This window comes from Salmo trutta, chromosome 18 (genome assembly GCF_901001165.1).
Source record: "Salmo trutta chromosome 18, fSalTru1.1, whole genome shotgun sequence".
In the NCBI taxonomy this organism is placed as follows: domain Eukaryota; kingdom Metazoa; phylum Chordata; class Actinopteri; order Salmoniformes; family Salmonidae; genus Salmo; species Salmo trutta.
This window is the reverse complement of record NC_042974.1, coordinates 33,434,787-33,453,872: the sequence shown is the minus strand read 5'-3', so window position 1 is coordinate 33,453,872 and position 19,086 is coordinate 33,434,787. Positions and strand designations below refer to the sequence as shown.

Here is a 19,086-nt window from a genome sequence, read left to right as displayed (position 1 = left end):
CGTGAACAAGGCAGATAACCCACTGTTCCCCAGGAGACTGTCATTGTAAAAAAGAATTTGTTCTTAACATGTGTTGTTCCTTCTATCTTTCTATAATAAATCAGTTACAAGGTAAAAATACAGATTAATCAAACTGAGGACAGAGAAATATGGGTGCACCAGACAGGTCAAGACTTCTTGCATGCTTGGCTTTGAGGTGTAATTTACACACCAAAAAAAATCTGTTTAAATACACTTAGGTTGGAGTCATTAAAACTCGTTTTTCAACCACTCCACAAATTTCTTGTTTTAACAAACTATAGTTTTGGCAAATCGGTAAGGACATCTATTTTGTGCATGACACAAGTAATTTGTTTACAGACTAGATTAATTCATTTATAATTCACTGTATCACAATTCCAGTGGGTCAGAAGTTTGCATACAGTAAGTTGACAGTGCCTTTAAACAGCTTGGAAAATTACAGAAAATGATGTCATGGCTTTAGAAGCTTCTGATAGGCTAATGTACATAGTTTGAGTCAATTGGAGGTGTACCTGTGGATGTATTTCAAGGCCTACCTTCAAACTCAGTGACTCTTTGCTTGAAATCATGGGAAAATCAAAAGAATCAGCCAAGACCTCAGAAAAACAATTGTAGACCTCAACAAGTATGGTTCATCCTTGTGAGCAATTTCCAAATGCCTGAAGGTACCACATTCACCTGTACAAACAATAGCACGCAAGTATAAACACAATGGGACCACGCAGCTGTCATACTGATCAGGAAGGAGACGCGTTCTGTCTCCTAGAGATGAACGTACTTTACTTTGATGCAAAAAGTGCAAATCAATCTCAGAACAATAGCAAAGGACCTTGTGAAGATGCTGGAAGAAACAGGTACAAAATAATCTATATCCACAGTAAACTTTGTCCTATATTGTCATAACCTGAAAGGCCGCTCAGCAAGGAAGAAGCCACTGCTCCAAAACCGCCATAAAAAAGCTAGACTACAGTGGGGACAAAGACTGCACATGGGGACAAAGATCATACTTTTTGGAGAAATGTCATCTGGTCTGATGAAACAAAAAAAGAACTGTTAGGCCATAATGAACATCGTTATGTTTGGAGCAAAAGGGGGAGGCTTGCAAGCCGGCATCATGAGGTAGGAAAATCATGTGGATATATTGAAGCAACATCTCAAGACATCCGTCAGGAAGTTGAAGCTTGGTCGCAAATGGGTCTTCCAAATGAACAATGACCCCAAGCATACTTCCAAAGTTGTGGCAAAATGGCATAAGGACAACAAAGTCAAGGTATTGGTATTGGAGTGGCCATCACAAAGCCCTGACCTCAATCCTATAGAACATTTGTGGGAAGAACTGAAAAAGTGTGTGCGAGGAAGGAGGCCTACAAACCTGACTCAGTTACACCAGCTGTGTCAGGAGGAATGGGCCAAAATTCACCCAACTTATTGTGGGAAGCTTGTGGAAGACCACCCGAAATGTTTGACCTATATTAATTGAGTGTATGTAAACTTCTGACCCACTGGGAATGTGATGAAATAAATAAAATCTGAAATAAATCATTCTCTCTACTATTATTCTGATATTTCACATTCTTAAAATAAAGTGGTGATCCTAACTGACCTAAGACAGGGCATTTTTACTGGGATTAAATGTCAGGAATTGTGAAAAACAGAGTTTAAATGTATTTGGCTAAGGTGTATGTAAACGTCCAACTTCAACTGTATGTAACAAATGTTACGAATGATGTATTTGATGGTCATTCAGGTTAAATAGGTTGTCCTATCATAATTAGGTAGCTAGCTTACATTAGATTGAGTGTTAGTTAGCTAGCTTACAACAGTTAGCTAGCTAGCCATTTTCTGTTCTAATATCTCTGGCTATGGTAACGTTAGCTAGCTAACAAAGTTAGCCTCATGATCATGCCCGCGACACTAGCTTACTGAAGTGTATAAACTTTGTCAGTGTCTGTAATGGTAGCTAGTTAAAGCCAGCTAGGTACCTTAGCTAGCTTAGTCTGAAACTTCTTCTGGACTGTCTCAGACAATGTTCCACTCCTTAGCTATATTACCTAAATTTGCTGGCTAGCTAGCTAAGTTACCAATGTTCGATTTTACTTATTCTATATATGGGTTAATTTAACCAAGCCATTTGGCAGGCTTATCTCATGCTTGCATGGTGATTGATTGTAACGGCCATCGTGTGAAGTGGACCAAGGCGCAGCGGGTTGAGTGCTCATTTTAACTTTATTTAGAACACTTATGAAACAAAACAAGAAAATGAATGGACGACAAACAGTAATGCAGGCTACACACAGCTATGCAAAAACAACTTCCCACACTTCCCATTACAAACACATCCCTATACATATGACCTTCAATCAGAGGCAACAAGGAACAGCTGCCTCTAATTGAAGGCCAATCCCAATTAACTAAACATAGAACTAAACACCCTAGATCTAACATAGAAATACACTAACCTAAAACATAACCCATAAACACTCTAAACACTCTAAACAAACAGCCCTCTACATAACACATAATCCAACAAACCCCGAACCACATAAAACAAACACCCCCTGCCACGTCCTGACCAAACTACAATAACCCCTTTACTGGTCAGGACGTGACATTGATTGAGTTAGCTGGCGTTACTGTTCTGGTTTTTAATGGTTTCTGACAGTGGCAGCTTTAGTCGGACTTGAGGAGAATGGATGCAAATTCTGTTAGCTAACTAACGTTAGAGTTTACTCATGTAGCCAAGTTAGTTTAGCTAGCTAACTAGCTAGCTACACTATATAAACAAAGTATGTGGACACTCCTTCAAATTAGTGGATTGTGCTATTTCAGCCACACCTGTTGCTGACAGGTGAATAAAATCGAGCACACAGCCATGTAATCTTCATAGACAAACCTTGGCAGTAGAATGGACATACTGAAGAGCTCAGTGACTTTAAATGTGGCACCGTCATAGGATGTCACCTTTCCAACAAGTCAGTTCGGGCCGAGCTCCCTGCCATCCAGGACCTCTATATCAGGCGATGTGAAAGGAAGGCCTGGAAAATCGTCAAAATCCCCAACCACCCACGGCAAGAGGTACCGGTGCATCAAGTCTGACACCAACAGGCTCTTGAACAGCTGCTATCCCCAAGCAATATGACGGATAAATAGCTAACAAAATAGCTACACGCACTGTTTACCTTGTATCTTTCTTGACCTTTAAAAAATATACACTGCTGAAAAAAATAAAGGGAACACTAAAATAACACATCCTAGATCTGAATGAATGAAATAATGTAATGAAATACTTTTTTCTTTACATAGTTGAATGAGCTGACAACAAAATCACACAAAAATAATCAATGGAAATCCAATTTATCAACCCATGGAGGTCTGGATTTGGAGTCACACTCAAAATTAAAGTGGAAAACCACACTACAGGCTGATCCAACTTTGATGTAATGTCCTTAAAACAAGTCAAAATGAGACTCAGTAGTGTGTGTGGCCTCCACGTGCCTGTATGACCTCCCTACAACGCCTGGGCATGCTCCTGATGAGGTGGCGGATGGTCTCCTGAGGGATCTCCTCCCAGACCTGGACTAAAGCATCCGCCAACTCCTGAACAGTCTGTGGATGGAGCAAGACATGATGTCCCAGATGTGCTGAATTGGATTCAGGTCTGGGGAAAGGGCGGGCCAGTCCATAGCATCAATGCCTTCCTCTTGCAGGAACTGCTGACACACTCCAGCCACATGAGGTCTAGCATTGTCTTGCATTAGGAGGAACCCAGGTCCAACCGCACCAGCATATGGTCTCACAAGGGGTCTGAGGATCTCATTTCGGTACCTAATGGCAGTCAGGCTACCTCTGGCGAGCACATGGAGGGCTGTGCGGCCCCCCAAATAAATGCCACCCCACACCATGACTGACCCACTGCCAAACCGGTCATGCTGGAGGATGTTGCAGGCAGCAGAACATTCTCCACGGCGTCTCCAGACTCTGTCACGTCTGTCACATGTGCTCAGTGTGAACCTGCTTTCATCTGTGAAGAGCACAGGGCGCCAGTGGCGAATTTGCCAATATTGGTGTTCTCTGGCAAATGCCAAACGTCCTGCACGGTGTTGGGCTGTAAGCACAACCCCCACCTGTGGACGTCGGGCCCTCATACCACCCTCATGGAGTCTGTTTCTGACCGTTTGAGCAGACACATGCACATTTGTGGCCTGCTGGAGGTCATTTTGCAGGGCTCTGGCAGTGCTCCTCCTGCTCCTCCTTGCACAAAGGCGGAGGTAGCGGTCCTGCTGCTGGGTTGTTGCCCTCCTACGGCATCCTCCACGTCTCCTGATGTACTGGCCTGTCTCCTGGTAGCTCTGGACACTACACTGACAGACACAGCAAACCTTCTTGCCACAGCTCGCATTGATGTGCCATCCTGGATGAGCTGCACTACCTGAGCCACTTGTGTGGGTTGTAGACTCCGTCTCATGCTACCACTAGAGTGAAAGCACCACTAGAGTGAAAGCACCGCCAGCATTCAAAAGTGACCAAAACATCAGCCAGGAAGCATAGGAACTGAGAAGTGGTCTGTGGTCACCATGTGCAGAACCACTCCTTTATTGGGGGTGTCTTGCTAATTGCCTATAATTTCCACCTGTTGTCTATTCCATTTGCACAACAGCATGTGAAATGTATTGTCAATCAGTGTTGCTTCCTAAGTGGACAGTTTGATTTCACAGAAGTGTGATTGACTTGGAGTTACATGTGTTGTTTAAGTGTTCCCTTTATTGTGTGTTGTTTAAGTGTTCACTTAAACAACAGTGTGTTGTTTAAGTGTTCCCTTTATTTTTTGAGCAGTGTATATTTGCCCAATATGTATTTGCATACTCACAGGGCCCTACACACTCACACACACTGTCACTCTAACACACACACACACAATACTCATCATTTGCTCAATTACACATAATATGCATATACATTTATACTGACTCTACAGACCTGCCCGCTCACTCACATGCAAGCTGCTGCTACTGTACTCTGTTTATCTTATATCCCGTTGCACAGTATCTAACTCCATCACTCCAGTATCCCTGCACATGTAAATGTGACTCATTTCAAGAAACTAGGTGTATGTCGCAAGTCACTATTTCACAGGAGCGACGTTTATCAAAATGCGTTTTTTGGCAGAAATGCCTTACAGAACATGTGAACTTCATGTGCCTTAATAACACACTTGTATGCCATCTGTAAATATGAATACAATTGGTAAATTAGAAGTCTAGTTGGTTTAGCCACAGAAAAAGTCAGGAACCTTCCCGCTAGCCATGATTGGCTGAGATAATGAGTGTGCTGGACATGCCGAGAGATGATAATTCTAATTCCCTTCTCCCGGCTGCGTGCCGACGCACCTCTCACTCACATGGCTCTCAGTCACGTGATCGGGTCTTTCTCACAGGCTACAAGTGAAGACAGACACACCGGGATGCAACAGCATGCATCCTTATCCATTTCCGAGGTGCATATAAGACATCACGTAGCAGAACTGTATAAGTGTTGCTCTCCACTTTTTGGTGGACCGTGTTTTTAAATTAGTGGAATTAGAGTATGATAGCTAAGGAGGTGGAGAAAATTCAGCCATTTTATTGCAAATATGCAGACAGAGTGGAAAAGAGAACATTACATCTTCAAACTAAGGTCAAGCATAGCATCCGTGACAGAGAGGGAGAAAAGTCCATCCATGTACTCAGGTAAGAGAGTCTAGCTAGCTACATTTTCAGAAATTACACGTTTCTAATTTTGTCAGTCATTTTCATTTCAAGTTAAAGTACTGTTAGCTAGCTTACATTAGCTGTCTGGCTAGCTGTCTAACGTTATGTGTATGATCTATATAGTAATATTATTCGTACCTCAGAGCCATTTGCATTGCTAGTTGTAGCCTAATATTAGCTAGCTAACGTTGAACCTGGTTGGTTAGTTACCTGTAGATTCATGTAGGGTAGTAACTTTATGAGTTGGGATTATGGTGCATTGTTTAGCTAGTTAGCTACATGTCTAACCAAAAGACTCCACTATGCAAGTACCTATTTCAATATAATTTTTATGATGTCACTGCAACAACTGTCAGACACAGCTGGTAAATTCGCTCTGGCTATCTACTCTGATTTCAGAGCACTCTCGTCTGAGTGTGCCAGTGCGCAGAATAACTGACGAATTTCCGTACGCTCAACATTTTAGCTGAACAGCGTACCACTTACCTTAAAACCCTCATACCATTGAATTACTTCAATTACAAAAAACATGTGAAATGTGCATTGAAGTCAAGCAGTGAATTTCAAACAGATTCAACCACAAAGACCAGGGAGGTTTTCCAATGCCTCGCAAAGAAAGGCACCTATTGGGTAATAATAAAAAAGCAGACGTTGAATATCCCTTTGAGAATGGTGAAGTTAGTCATCACAATTTGGATAGTATCAATACACCTGGTCACTACAAAGATACAAGTGAACGTGATATGGTGAAATCCCTGAGCGGTTTCCTACCTCTCCGTCAACTGAGTTAGAAAGGATGGCTGCATCTTTGTAGTGACTGGGTTTATTTAATTATTTAAGAATAATTCAGTTGTGGCCAACATGTTTGGCCACAACTGTATATATTTTCTCCCTGAAATCAAGGAAGGTACCTTATGTTGGTAACCCCTGATCTAGGTAAACCTGATTTACGTATGTTCTCCCTCTCACCACATCTATTCCTGCCTCTCCATCTAAATCGCAAAGTGCCGTTTGAAATACAGTGAGATTACATATGTGCACGGCTATTGTCTCCAGCGCTCCCCAAATGAAGCACTCTTATGTATCTAGCACCGCTTCCAGAATATTCCATATGATTTATTTCCATTATCCATGTCAATTTGCAAAACGAAGCCACCTCGCTCAAGATGCAAACTAAGTGTCTTGTTTAGAGTGAAGTGATTTTACCGGGGCGGGGGTGACAAGTGTTCCCCAGCTGTTGGAGAGAATAACAAAAAACATGCATGGCCGTTTAATGGAAAAAAAATGGAATTGAATGATTCTCATGTTAGGTCGGTGGAAAAGAAAGTACTATTTTTGTTGTTGTACAACGTGCATTGTGCCTAGCCTACGTAATGGTTTACATATGTGATCATTAGCATGAAAGAGGCTGAGCGGAATACTGCTTGATTAGTTGTGTTCATCTTAGCCATGCTTAGATCACATTTTGCACCTCCTCAACAACACTAGATGAGATAGGGTCAGAGCAGATCAGACCACCCCCTTGCATGGTATTGTGAATCATCAAGCAGCTAATTGCCACTGGCAGTATGCTAACTAACTGTGTGTGTCTAAGGGGTGTCTGTGAAAGTGTATAACAGCAAGGCTGTTTTTTTTACTATTCAGTGTCTTGAGTCTAATATACCGTATGCCTCTTCAAAGAACCCAGTTACCCCAGTAAGACAAGTACAGGTACTCTATAAGCCTGCTATCTCCAGTCAGCCCAGTGTGTGTTTGTGTGTGTGTGTGCACCTTGTTGACTCCATCAGCCATGGCCTGCAAAGTGAGCTCTCTGGGTCCGTCTACTGTCTTGCCGTCATCGGTGGGACCCCAACTAGCACTGTAGATGTCAATGACCTGGGGCATATGGCTGATGGATGATGCCTCGATGATGTCCGTCATGAAGGGTTGGTCCAGCATACGGATACCTGGGGGAGGAGGAGAGGATGGGTGGGGAGAGGCATGTAGTGTAAGATACACATTGTCTATCGTATGAATCAGTCAAGCCATTGGTTACACATTATTAAAATGCTAAGCCACTGTTGACCAAATATATTTTGTATGGCTTGACTATTGGTTTAAAAACTGGAGAAAGTACTTTATAACAAAATATACCAGTTAGCAATTAGATAATTTGTGTTGGTGCAACAATTTAACCTACATCTCTTTATGTTAGGCCAGTCTTTATACAAACTGTATATATGAAACATATTCAGCCACCGTTGATGCACCTATTTGGAAAAAAAGTTATGTAAACATAATGAAATCTCAAAACCAATTCATTTTAACATCAAAGCCTTCATTATGGTGCTTCCATAACTCCTGGAAATTGATGAGTTCGAGGTTATTAACAACATACTGATGAAGAAGTCTCTCAATTGGAAATTTGAATTCCACCCAAAACAAAGTGTGACATACTGAGCTGATGTCAGGTTTCTGGACGAGTAGACAAATCAAAGCAACAATAGTAATGTCCTTGTCCTCTATATTGCTGCTTCCAGAGCCAAATCAAAGGGAGAATTCAATGAGAAATGGAAGAATGGAATTGTCTATATCGAGTGTTGTAATTTTGCTTCTGCAACTGCATTCTCACATTTACAGTAATTGTATAAAACCAAAGATATAATTTGGCTGTGCGTTCACAAGCTGGTCAGTACTGGGGAGTGTCTGTGTAGAATCAAATCAAATGTTATTGGTCACATGCACATGGTTAGCAGATGTTAAAGGCGAGTGTAGCGAAATGCTTGTGCTTCTAGTTCCGACAGTGCAGTAACATCTAACAAGTAATTTAACAATTCCCCAACAACTACCTAATACACACAAATCTAAAGGGATGGAATAAGAATATGTACATGTCAATATATGAATGAGCAGTGGCCTGTCATGGTTGTCGAAAGGAGGAGCAGACCAAAGTGCAGCATGTGTGTCGTTCCACATTTTATTTACACTGTGAAACATTGCAATACATACACAATAAACTGAACGAACAAAAACAACAAACCGTGACGCAGAGTAAAAACATACACTAACTCAGAAACAATCTCCCACAAACCCAGGTGGAAAAAAACACTACTTAAGTATGATCTCCAATTAGAGACAACGAAGACCAGCTGCCTCTAATTGGAGATCATCCCAAACAAAACCAACATAGAAATACAAAACTAGAACATGAACATAGAAATAGAAAACATAGAGAGAAAAAAAACCTGTCATGCCCTGACCTACTCTACTCTGGAAAATAACATCTTTCTATGGTCAGGACGTGACATGGCCGAGCGGAAAAGGCAAGGTGCAATACATGGTATAAGATACAGCATATGCATATGAGATGAGTAATGTAAGATATTTAAACATTATTAAAGTGGCATTGTTTAAAGTGACTAGTGAATCTCTATGTAGGCAGCAGCCAATCCGAGTTAGTGATTGCTGACTGCCAGGTCACTGACTTCCTCCCTGTAGACTGGCTCATCGTCGCCAGTGATCAGTCCTACCGCTGTCGTGTTGTCAGCGAACTTGATAATGGAGTTGAGGGTCAGCGTGGTGGAGGTGATGTTGCCTACCCTCCCCACCTGTTGTCGGCCCGTCTGAAAGTCCAGGATCTAGTTGCAGAAAGAGGTGTTCAGACCCAGAGTCCTAAGCTTGGTGACGAGCTTGTACGCGACAATGGTGTTGAACACTGAGCTGTAGTCAATGAACAGCATTCTTACATAGGTATTCCTCTTGTCCAGATGGGATAGAGCTGTGTGCAGTGTGATGGAGATTGCATCGTCTGTGGACCTGTCGGGGCGGTGTGCAAACTGAAGTGGGTCTAGGGTGGCAGGTAAGGTGGAGGTGATATGATCCTTGACTAGTCTCTCAAAGCACTTCATGATGACAGAAGTGAGTGCTACGGAGCGATAGTCATTTACTTCAGTTATCCATGTCTTCTTGGTTAGAGGAACAATGGTGGCCTTCCTGAAGCAGGGACAGCCAACTGAGATATGGAGCGATTGAATATGTCCGTAAACACACCAGCCAGCTTGTCTACGCATGCTCTGAGGACGCGGCTAGGGATGCCATCTGGGCCAGCAGCCTTGCGAGGGTTAACACATTTAAATGTCTTACTCACGTCAGCCACAGAGAAGGAGAGGGGGGCCTTGTTAGCGGTCCGTGTCGGTGGCACTGTATTGTCCTGAAAGTGGGCAAAGAAGGTGTTTAGTTTATCTGGAAGCAATACGTCGGTGTCCGTGACGTGGCTGATTTTCTTTTTGTAGTCCATAATTGCCTGTAGACCCTGCCACATACGTCTCGTGACTGAGCCGTTGAATTGCGACTCCACTTTGTCCCTATACCAACATTTCCCTTGTTTGATTGCCTTGCAGAGGGAATAACTACACTGTTTATATTTGGCCATATTCCCAGTCCTCTTTCCATGGTTAAATGTGGTGGTTCGCGCTTTTACTTTTGTGCGAATGCTGCAATCCATCCATGGTTTTTGGTTAGGGTAGGTTTTAATATTCACAGTGTGTGTACAACATTTTCAATGCACTTCCTTATAAACTCACTCACCGAGTCAGTGAGTAGATCGATGTTATTCTCTGAGGCTACCCGGAACATTTCTGTGTCCATTATTATTCTCTGCGGCATACTTTATAAATATAAGATGCATTTCACAATTTTAGGTAATGATGAGAGAAGTAAGATGGACAATAATATAACTATTATTGAGTATAGCTGCCATTAGTACTGTTATTATCACTACCATAGCACTACTAGTACTGTTATTCTCACTGCCACTTTTACACATTTTCTGACATTACTGTGATCACTATTACTTTTACTTCAAAGCCAGATGTTATTTACCACAGTATTAGAGCAGTCTACATACCTGCCACCTTAGAGTTGTAGGCCACTCCCACTCCGCAGATGTTGTTGTTGGCTGCTGCAGACACCTCACCAGCACACCTTGTTCCATGACTACACACAGAAACACACAGGTAGATTGGGGAATGGGGATAAAGTTGGAAAACATAGTGGGAATTGGTTACTCGTCAATGTATCATGTCTTTGACCACCTATTGTTCAATTATATTTTTCTTACTTTAAAATCATATAATATAAAATATTGTCACAGGACTTATGTTGTCAGCTAAATGATCAAGTCTACAGCATATGGCATGGAGCATAGCCAGATAACTTAACAGATAAGCCAACTAATATTCTGTTCTTCTGAAATACATTTTCTTCATATCATAATGTTTCTTTAGACCTGACTAAAATAAATAATGGATTCATTGTGACGGTGTATATTAAATTGATTTATTAGACTTTTTAATTGTAGATGTTCCAAAGGCGTGCATCAGCGGCTTGTATGCAGCTTGTATGTGTGGAGCCTGGAGATGCTAAACATGTTTATATTAATAATTAACGGTTAATTACCATGAGACCGGCACTCTTTTGCATGACAATAACTGTCTGACAATGTGTCTACGTGTGTGTGTGTGTGTGTGTGTGTGTGTGTGTGTGTGTGTGTGTGTGTGGGTGCTTCCCACAGGGTAATTGCAGTGAGCCCTCTCTGCACTCCCAGCATGCTTTGCCACAGACAGTCTGCTATTTATAAACAACCAGCCAATTAGCCAACTAGTCCTGTGCTGCATTAACTCAGCAGCGGCAACACTGAGATGTCTAATGTCACAACCTGGCTGACAGCTATGCATGCACTGTTGAACAGGCACAAGAAATACAATACTGCTGATGACTGCTTTGGGGCAGATGACCTTGGAGGGACATGGGCTGGCCAGCTAGTCTTTACCTGTTAAACCAGTCATCCGTGTAGCGGGGATACGGATATGGGTCATTGCTGCTGAAGTCAAAGCTGGCCTCTGCATTCTGAAAGGACAGGACACAAACCATTAAAATCAGGCAGAGTACAAGACACAACAGGAGGAAGATTGAGGGGGAAACGAGTAGTGTTAACGCAAAAGTACAGACCATCCCTTAAAGGTGCAATGACCTTCTCAAATCTAGTCTTGTCTTGTCCAGACTCAACCTAGACTCCTGTGATGTGTCTGCTTTACTAACGACTGAACTGATGTTTTTGTTGTAGCTGTCACTCTGCATCTATGTTCCCTCTAAGCTGTGCGCATGCGCGGGTGCCCATCTCCCCTAGAGACTGTCGCACAGAAGAAATATCAGCCCATGCAGAGAAACATGAGATTGAACTTCAGATTTCTGGTTTTCCCCTTTAGTTAAGACTATCAACGTTTTGCTCTACTGTGGGAATTGTGCTCGAATCAATGCAATATTAGGCACGTTAATGTAACATACCAAAACGAAACTAACTATGCAAGACTTAGTATGCAAAACTACCTGTGCAAGAGATTTCCTTGTAGGCAGAGCGCATTGGAGTAGGATTCTATTGCATTGAAAGGCACGACTCAGGTCCGTACTCAGAGTTGCAGTAGGCCTATATACAAATAGCCATTGCCATATATGGTAGCCAAAAGCTGAAGAACATACACACATCCAGGTACTTTCCGCAGGTGCTGGAGTTGTAGGCAAACACATGGAGAATAGAAAGGAAAATGCTGCCCACTGCTGCTCATGCTCCCAGGTGATTTTATTTATAACAATGTTTTGACCCTTAGGTTTTCATCAGGCATCTTTTGGGAGCATGAGCAGCAGTGAGCAGCATTTTCCTTTCTGTTTTCCTTATATGGTAGCCAACATTTAGATAATGCAACTGTGGCTGCTTTGAGTTGGGACGGTATATTTTCTGTAGCACACCTGATAGTCACTATATGGTTTTTGTTCTTCCATCCCTAAGATCGCCGCTCACTCAGCCTGTTTTTTCAAGCTTCCTGATAGTTAGAGATGAGAGAAAAGCTAACATTTCGTAATTTCGGAGCATTTTAATAGCGTAAAAATATTATGGGTGATATTTTGGTCATTCAAAGGCTATTTTTACTTGGGAAATAGGATGACTGTGTGGGACCTTAAAAGGTCCATTGCTTCAAGAAATAATTGTTTAGAATTCCCTCATGCCAAACATACCACAATGAAAACCTTTCAGTCTGATGGAAATACTGTATGTCATGTGGACCAGATTAATATGAAGACAATTTCCAACACGAGCACACACACACACACACACACACACACACACACACACACACACACACACACACACACACATACACACACACAGCACTAATATGAATGGTCACAGTAATGCATGGTCACTGCAAGGAACAGCGGCTGAGACACTGACACACCGATAACTCCCGCCATTTAATTCCACGTGTCCAAAGGTAATAGGAGTGCAAATAACAGCGGAAAAGCAGGAGAAAACAGATGCATTACATGCACACATCTGACAGAGAGTCATCAACCCAGCCTGCATAATCAGCAAATGTCTGCTCTGCAGAAGAATCACAGATACACACACTCACAAAGGCATGCACACACCCACACACGCAAATCTATAAATCCACCAACCATTACAGGAATCTCTATATGTTCTTTACTCAAAAACTATTTTTCTCTTTACACCTCAACCTCTTTTTCTATCGCACCTGCTTCTCTTTGAGATTGCTAATTTGAAACAATCTTCAAATAATGTATCCCTCAAACTCTCTTGTTGTCTGAAAGACACTCTTTCTTTCAAGTTCCTCATCCTCTTTTACCACTCCTCTAACCCAACATTTTTCTTGCCACCTTCAACAAGTCTCTTGTCACTGTCTTTCCCCCTCTCTCAGACAGTCTGTTTTTCTCTTTCTCTCACTCTTTATAACTCCCCACTCCTCGCTCTCATCTTCCTTTCTCCTTTAGCTCCGTCCCAATCAAAACCCTGTATTTTCTAATTACCATTCCCCCTAATTTCTCGATTTGTAGCTTGTTGTCTGTGTGGGTGGCGTTCGTGACTCAGAGTTTTTACAGAGTAGTGTCCTCGGTCACCAGAGAAACAATGTAGATGGCGGTGAGAGTGTGGCGTTGGTCATTAGGAGTATAGAGCTGAACCTATCTGATCATTCACCGGGCCAGCGGCCTGCTCAGACCTTAGTGAGATACCGGCTGACATTTACCAGCGAGGATATAGGAATGACAAAGAGATGCCAAACACTACAGTCTACTGCTCTGCTGTATCTGCTGTATCAGTAATTACAGATGTGTGGAGCAGGTAAGAAGGTGAAGAGAATGACTTCCATCACTGTGCCTGTAGTATGAGTAAGATTGTTTGGAGGGGTTGATACCTCTGTATACAGAGAGGGTTGAGGCTGAGGCTTGATGATAGGGCAAGAAGGTACTGGTGTTAGGCGCTGGTGTTACGTACTGGTGTTAGGTACTGGTTTAAAGGTACTGGTGTTAGGGCAAACATGCTATGGTTTGGGCTGATCCTTTGTTCACACTTAATATCAAGCTGTAAAACATATGAAAGGGTTCAAACAGGATTTAATGTTCAAAAATGTAGATTGGGATGAACAAGTCTCCAAGCTCAACTTTGGAGACTAAGAGATATGTCAGCACTGCTTAGATCTTCAATCCGTTGCCGTTTTGAAATATTAGGACACCACATCCTCAAATGACCTATGCACTAGAAAGGCTCTCATGCATCTCTCAGAGTACCACTTATTATATTCTCATTATGAACAAAAAAAAGTACAATAATCCAAAGGAGCTGTACGGTCAGAAGCTTCTGAATATGGAGTGTCAATGTCAAAGTTCCCTGAGGTCTCATATACTTAAGAATATGCTGAGTCCATTCGTAAAGTATTCAGACCCCTTGACTTTTTCCACATTTTCTTATGTTACAGCCTTATTCTAAAATGGATTAAATAAATGTTTCTCCTCATCAATCTACATACAATAGCATATAATAGCAAAGCGAAAAGTTTTTGGGACATTTTTGCAAATTTATTACAAAATAAAAAACAGAAATACATTATTTACATAAGTATTCAGACCCTTTGCTATGAGACTCAAAATTTAGCTCAGGTGCATCTTGTTTCCATTGATCATTCTTGAGATGTTTCAACAACTTGGATTGGAGTCCACCTGTGGTAAATTCCATTGATTGGATATGATTTGGAAAGGCACACACCTGTCTATATAAAGTCTCACAGTTGACAGTGCATGCCAGAGCAAAAATCAAGCGATGAGGTTGAAGGAATTGTCCGTAGAGCTCCGAGACAGGATTGTGTCGAGGCACAGATCTGGGGAAGGGTACCAACATTTTTTTGCAGCATTAAAAATCCGTAACAGCACAGTGGCCTCCACAATTCTTAAATGGAAGAAGTTAGGAACCACCAAGACTCTACTTAGAGCTGGCCGCCCTGCCAAACTGAGCAATCCGGGGAGAAGGGCCTTGGTCAGGGAGGTGACCAAGAACCCAATGGTCACTCTGACAGAGCTCCAGAGGTCCTCTGTGGAGATGGTAGAACCTTTCAGAAGGTCAACCATCTCTGCAGCACCACACCAATCAGGCTTTTATGGTAGAGTGGCAAGACGGAAGCCACTCCTCCGTAAAGGCAAATGACAGCCCGCTTGGAGTTTGCCAAAAGGCACCTAAAGATCATCAGACCATGAGAAACAAGATTTTCTGGTCTGATGAAACTAAGATTGAACTCTTAGGCCTGAATGCCAAACAACACATCTGGAGGAAACCTGGCACCATCCCTACAGTGAAGCATAGTGGTGGCAGTATCATGATGTGTGGATGTTTTTCAGCGGCAGGGACACTAGTCAGGATCGACAGAAAAATAAATGGACAACAAAGTACTGAGTAAAGGGTCTGAAAACATATCTAAATGTGATATTTCCGTTATTATTTTTAACAAATTCGCAAAAATGTCTAAAAATCGTTTTTTTCTTTGTCATTATTGGGCAATATGTGTAGACTGACGGGGGGGAAAACTATTTAGTCAATTTTAGAATAAGGCTGTAATGTAACAAAATGTGTAAATAGTCAAGAGGTCTGAATACTTTCCGTATCAACCTTCTTCCTTAATTCTGGAATACGTGGAGATTCTAGAATTTGCGTGCGCAACCAATTATTGTGTTTATCAAACTGCTGCTCTTAACATACACATGTTTACATTGATAAATCAGAGCCATACTATATTGGTGCACTTGTGAACGAGCTTTACAACTTGCCTGGAAAACGCCCTCCATTCACCTTTCATATTATAATAACGACAATGCCACGGTGGTAGATTTACTAATCTTACCTATTTACCATCCAGAGCGAGAGCCTGGCATGAAATTACATTGACTGGTTTTAGATTTAGCTGTCATTCAATAGGCAATGAATTTTAAAAGCTCCAATGCAGCCATTTTTTATCTTTAATATCGCATTTCTGGGTAACAATTCAGTACCTTACCGTGATTGTTTTCAATTAAAATGGTCAAAAGGAAACAAAATGTGATTCGTAGCAAAGAGAAATTTCTTAAGCTAGAATTTTGCTAGGACTGGGAGTGGTCTGAGTGGGGAGGAGAAAATAGAAAACTAGTTGTTATAGCCAGAGAGATTTGGAACTCTCTTTCTTATTGGTCTATTAACTAATTCACCAGGCAAGCCAAAACTCCATCCCACCTGTCACGTCCTGACCATAGTAAGATGTGATTTTCTATGGTAAAGTAGATCAGGGCGTGACAGGGGGTGTTTTGTGTTTTTCTATGTTTTCTATTTCTATGTTTAAGTTCTAGTTTTTATATTTCTATATTGTTTTTTTGGGGTTGATCTCCAATTGGAGGCAGCTGGTCCTCGTTACCTCTGATTAGAGATCATATTTAAGTAGGGGTTTTTCTTCCTGGGTTTTGTGGGTGATTATATTTTGAGTAGTGTTTGTTTCTCTCTGCGTCACGGTTTGCTGTTTTGTAAATTCAGTTATTTATGTTTTGCAAAGATTCACGGATTTAATAAAATGTGGAACTACAACCACGCTGCACTTTGGTCCGATCCTTTCAACAGCCGTGACACCACCAAAACATGCTGAAATTTCAGGCGGTCTTTTCAAACATCTCTTAAACTAAAAGGGCATTATCATAATTTTCAACATTTTACAGTATTATTCCAACCTCATAGTGTGGAAATATATATAAAACACAGGAAAATCCCATTGTTGACTGCACTGGGTCTTTAATAACAACTCTTCATTACAAAGATAATAGGGAAATTAAGATAAATAATTTACTACAAGGTAACAATTTCATACAAGGTTTTACAGAACGTGGCATCCCTACACACACACAAACACACACACATACATATATATAAACGTGCGCTCTTGCGCATAATAATGAAGACCAATCAATACTGGCTGATTGCAGTGTCTGTAGGCTTCGAGGAAATAAGTAGAAATTATATCAACAACAACTTCGGCCCTGGAAGAGAGTGAAGATGCACTAAATTAGTTTATCAGCCTCTTACACACACACAAGCACACACACACACACACACACTCAGACACCTCTCAGACACACACACACACACACACACACACACAAATGTATTTCAATCTCAATTGAATGGCGAATGGCATATTCAATGCATTATAGTTTTACTGATATTTGGGGGAATTATTGCTGCAGAGGATCAGCATGAAAAGATCAGAAACAGTGATCTATACAAACACACACACGCATATACATCACACTAATACACCACACACACACACACACACACACACACACACACACACACACACACACACACACACACACACACACACACACACACAGGAAGTGTGTAGCACTAAGTTAGTTTTAGATCCTTACACATCATGATCCATCAGCCCAGTAGAGCATGCTCCTCCTGCATCAACCCGACTGCCACGCTCACGGCTATTTTTGGGCTTAGACTCATCCCCGTTCACAGGCAAGAAATAAACACACACACACACACACACACACACACACACACACACACACACACACACACACACACACACACACACACACACACACACACACACACACAGGAATCATGCATGAACCACAAAGTTTCTGACAGTTTGAAGCTTTTCCAATATCCTCAGAGTGAAAGAAAATTGTTTACATATATTAATCTCTCTCCCTTCCTCTCTCTCCCTCCCTCCCTCTCTCTCCCTCGCTCCCTTGCCATCTCATCTCTCACCTTCTCATCTCTGAAGCTCTAAATCTTTCCAATATGTAAAGAAAGAGAAAATGGTATGGAGGAAAGGCTGTGTGTGTGTGTGTGTGTGTGTGTGTGTGTGTGTGTGTGTGTGTGTGTGTGTGTGTGTGTGTGTGTGTGTGTGTGTGTGTGTGTGTGTGTGTGTGTGTGTGTGTGTCCAACTACACTTATGCAGCAAAGCCTTTCAGTGCTGTTCATTAATGTGTTTCTATAAGAGAACACATTGGATGGTGCTGTTTTACAAAAGACTGTTTCCCTGTATCAGCATTGGGCTGCTATAAAGCCTCTGTCATTGGCTCAGATCTGACACCATAAGATTCACAGATCTCACTATCAGTCAAAGCAAAACAGCCATTTCAGGATTTCAGAAGTTAGCCATTTAACACTGCACACTGAGCTTATTGAGTACATAGTCCAGAGATGTTCATTAGTGCTGCAATGTTAATAGTCAGTGTTAAATAATATGTTTTGTAATGTGAGTTCCATTTTTACATTTACATTTTAGCCATTTAGCAGATGCTCTTATACATTGTTGCTTACAATTAGTGCATTCATCTTAAAACAGTTAGGAGAGACACCAACATATCACAATCATATCAATTATATTTTCCCTCAAAAAAGTATTTATAAGCAAAGTCAGTGCTACTAGGAAAAGACAAGTGACATTTTTAGGGGGAGGCGAGCGTGGTGAGTTATTTAAGATACTCTTCAAAGACGTAGTTCCTTACTTTTACTCCTTCCTCTTTTCCCTCTTTCGGGCCAGCGACACTGACAGTTCTTCGAGGTGTTATTATCAGTATTCTGGAGTTGGAGCCTCACATTATGCGGCGCTAGCTTCCCTGGCATTATCTGTGCTAGTGACAGATCGGCCTGCCATCCCGCCTGCCACAGTGCTGAGTGCATTAACATTAAACAGCTTGGTTGGCTGGCTGCCCGTCTCCCTGTCCTCAAAGGACACAAGGAGACTTGCCAACCATGAAGGAAACTTGGAATACACCTGCCACTGGCACCGCCACTGGCACTCAAGAACAGACCAGCCAAAGCCGGCACTTCAAGGAGTGATTTTATTTCAGGACAACAATACAGGGAATTATTGGAGAAGATAGTGAAATGATCAAGTACTTACGTAGTTTGATGCAAGATCTGGGTGGAGATAATCGATCCCTGTAA

At 41.8% G+C, this 19,086-nt stretch overlaps 1 protein-coding gene across 2 annotated transcripts in view; it reads right to left on the bottom strand.

The window, feature by feature from the left end:
* LOC115153213 (neuroendocrine convertase 2-like) overlaps positions 1 to 19,086 on the bottom strand; it is a 94,345-nt gene that overhangs the window by 32,327 nt on the left and 42,932 nt on the right. For both annotated transcript variants that reach the window (XM_029698413.1, XM_029698412.1), the window contains exons 5-8: positions 19,043 to 19,080; positions 11,578 to 11,654; positions 10,654 to 10,742; positions 7,539 to 7,714 (exon numbers count right to left, since the gene is read on the bottom strand). In XM_029698413.1, the coding sequence (XP_029554273.1) occupies positions 7,539 to 7,714; positions 10,654 to 10,742; positions 11,578 to 11,654; positions 19,043 to 19,080 (380 nt within the window). The remainder of the gene's footprint in view (positions 1 to 7,538; positions 7,715 to 10,653; positions 10,743 to 11,577; positions 11,655 to 19,042; positions 19,081 to 19,086) is intronic.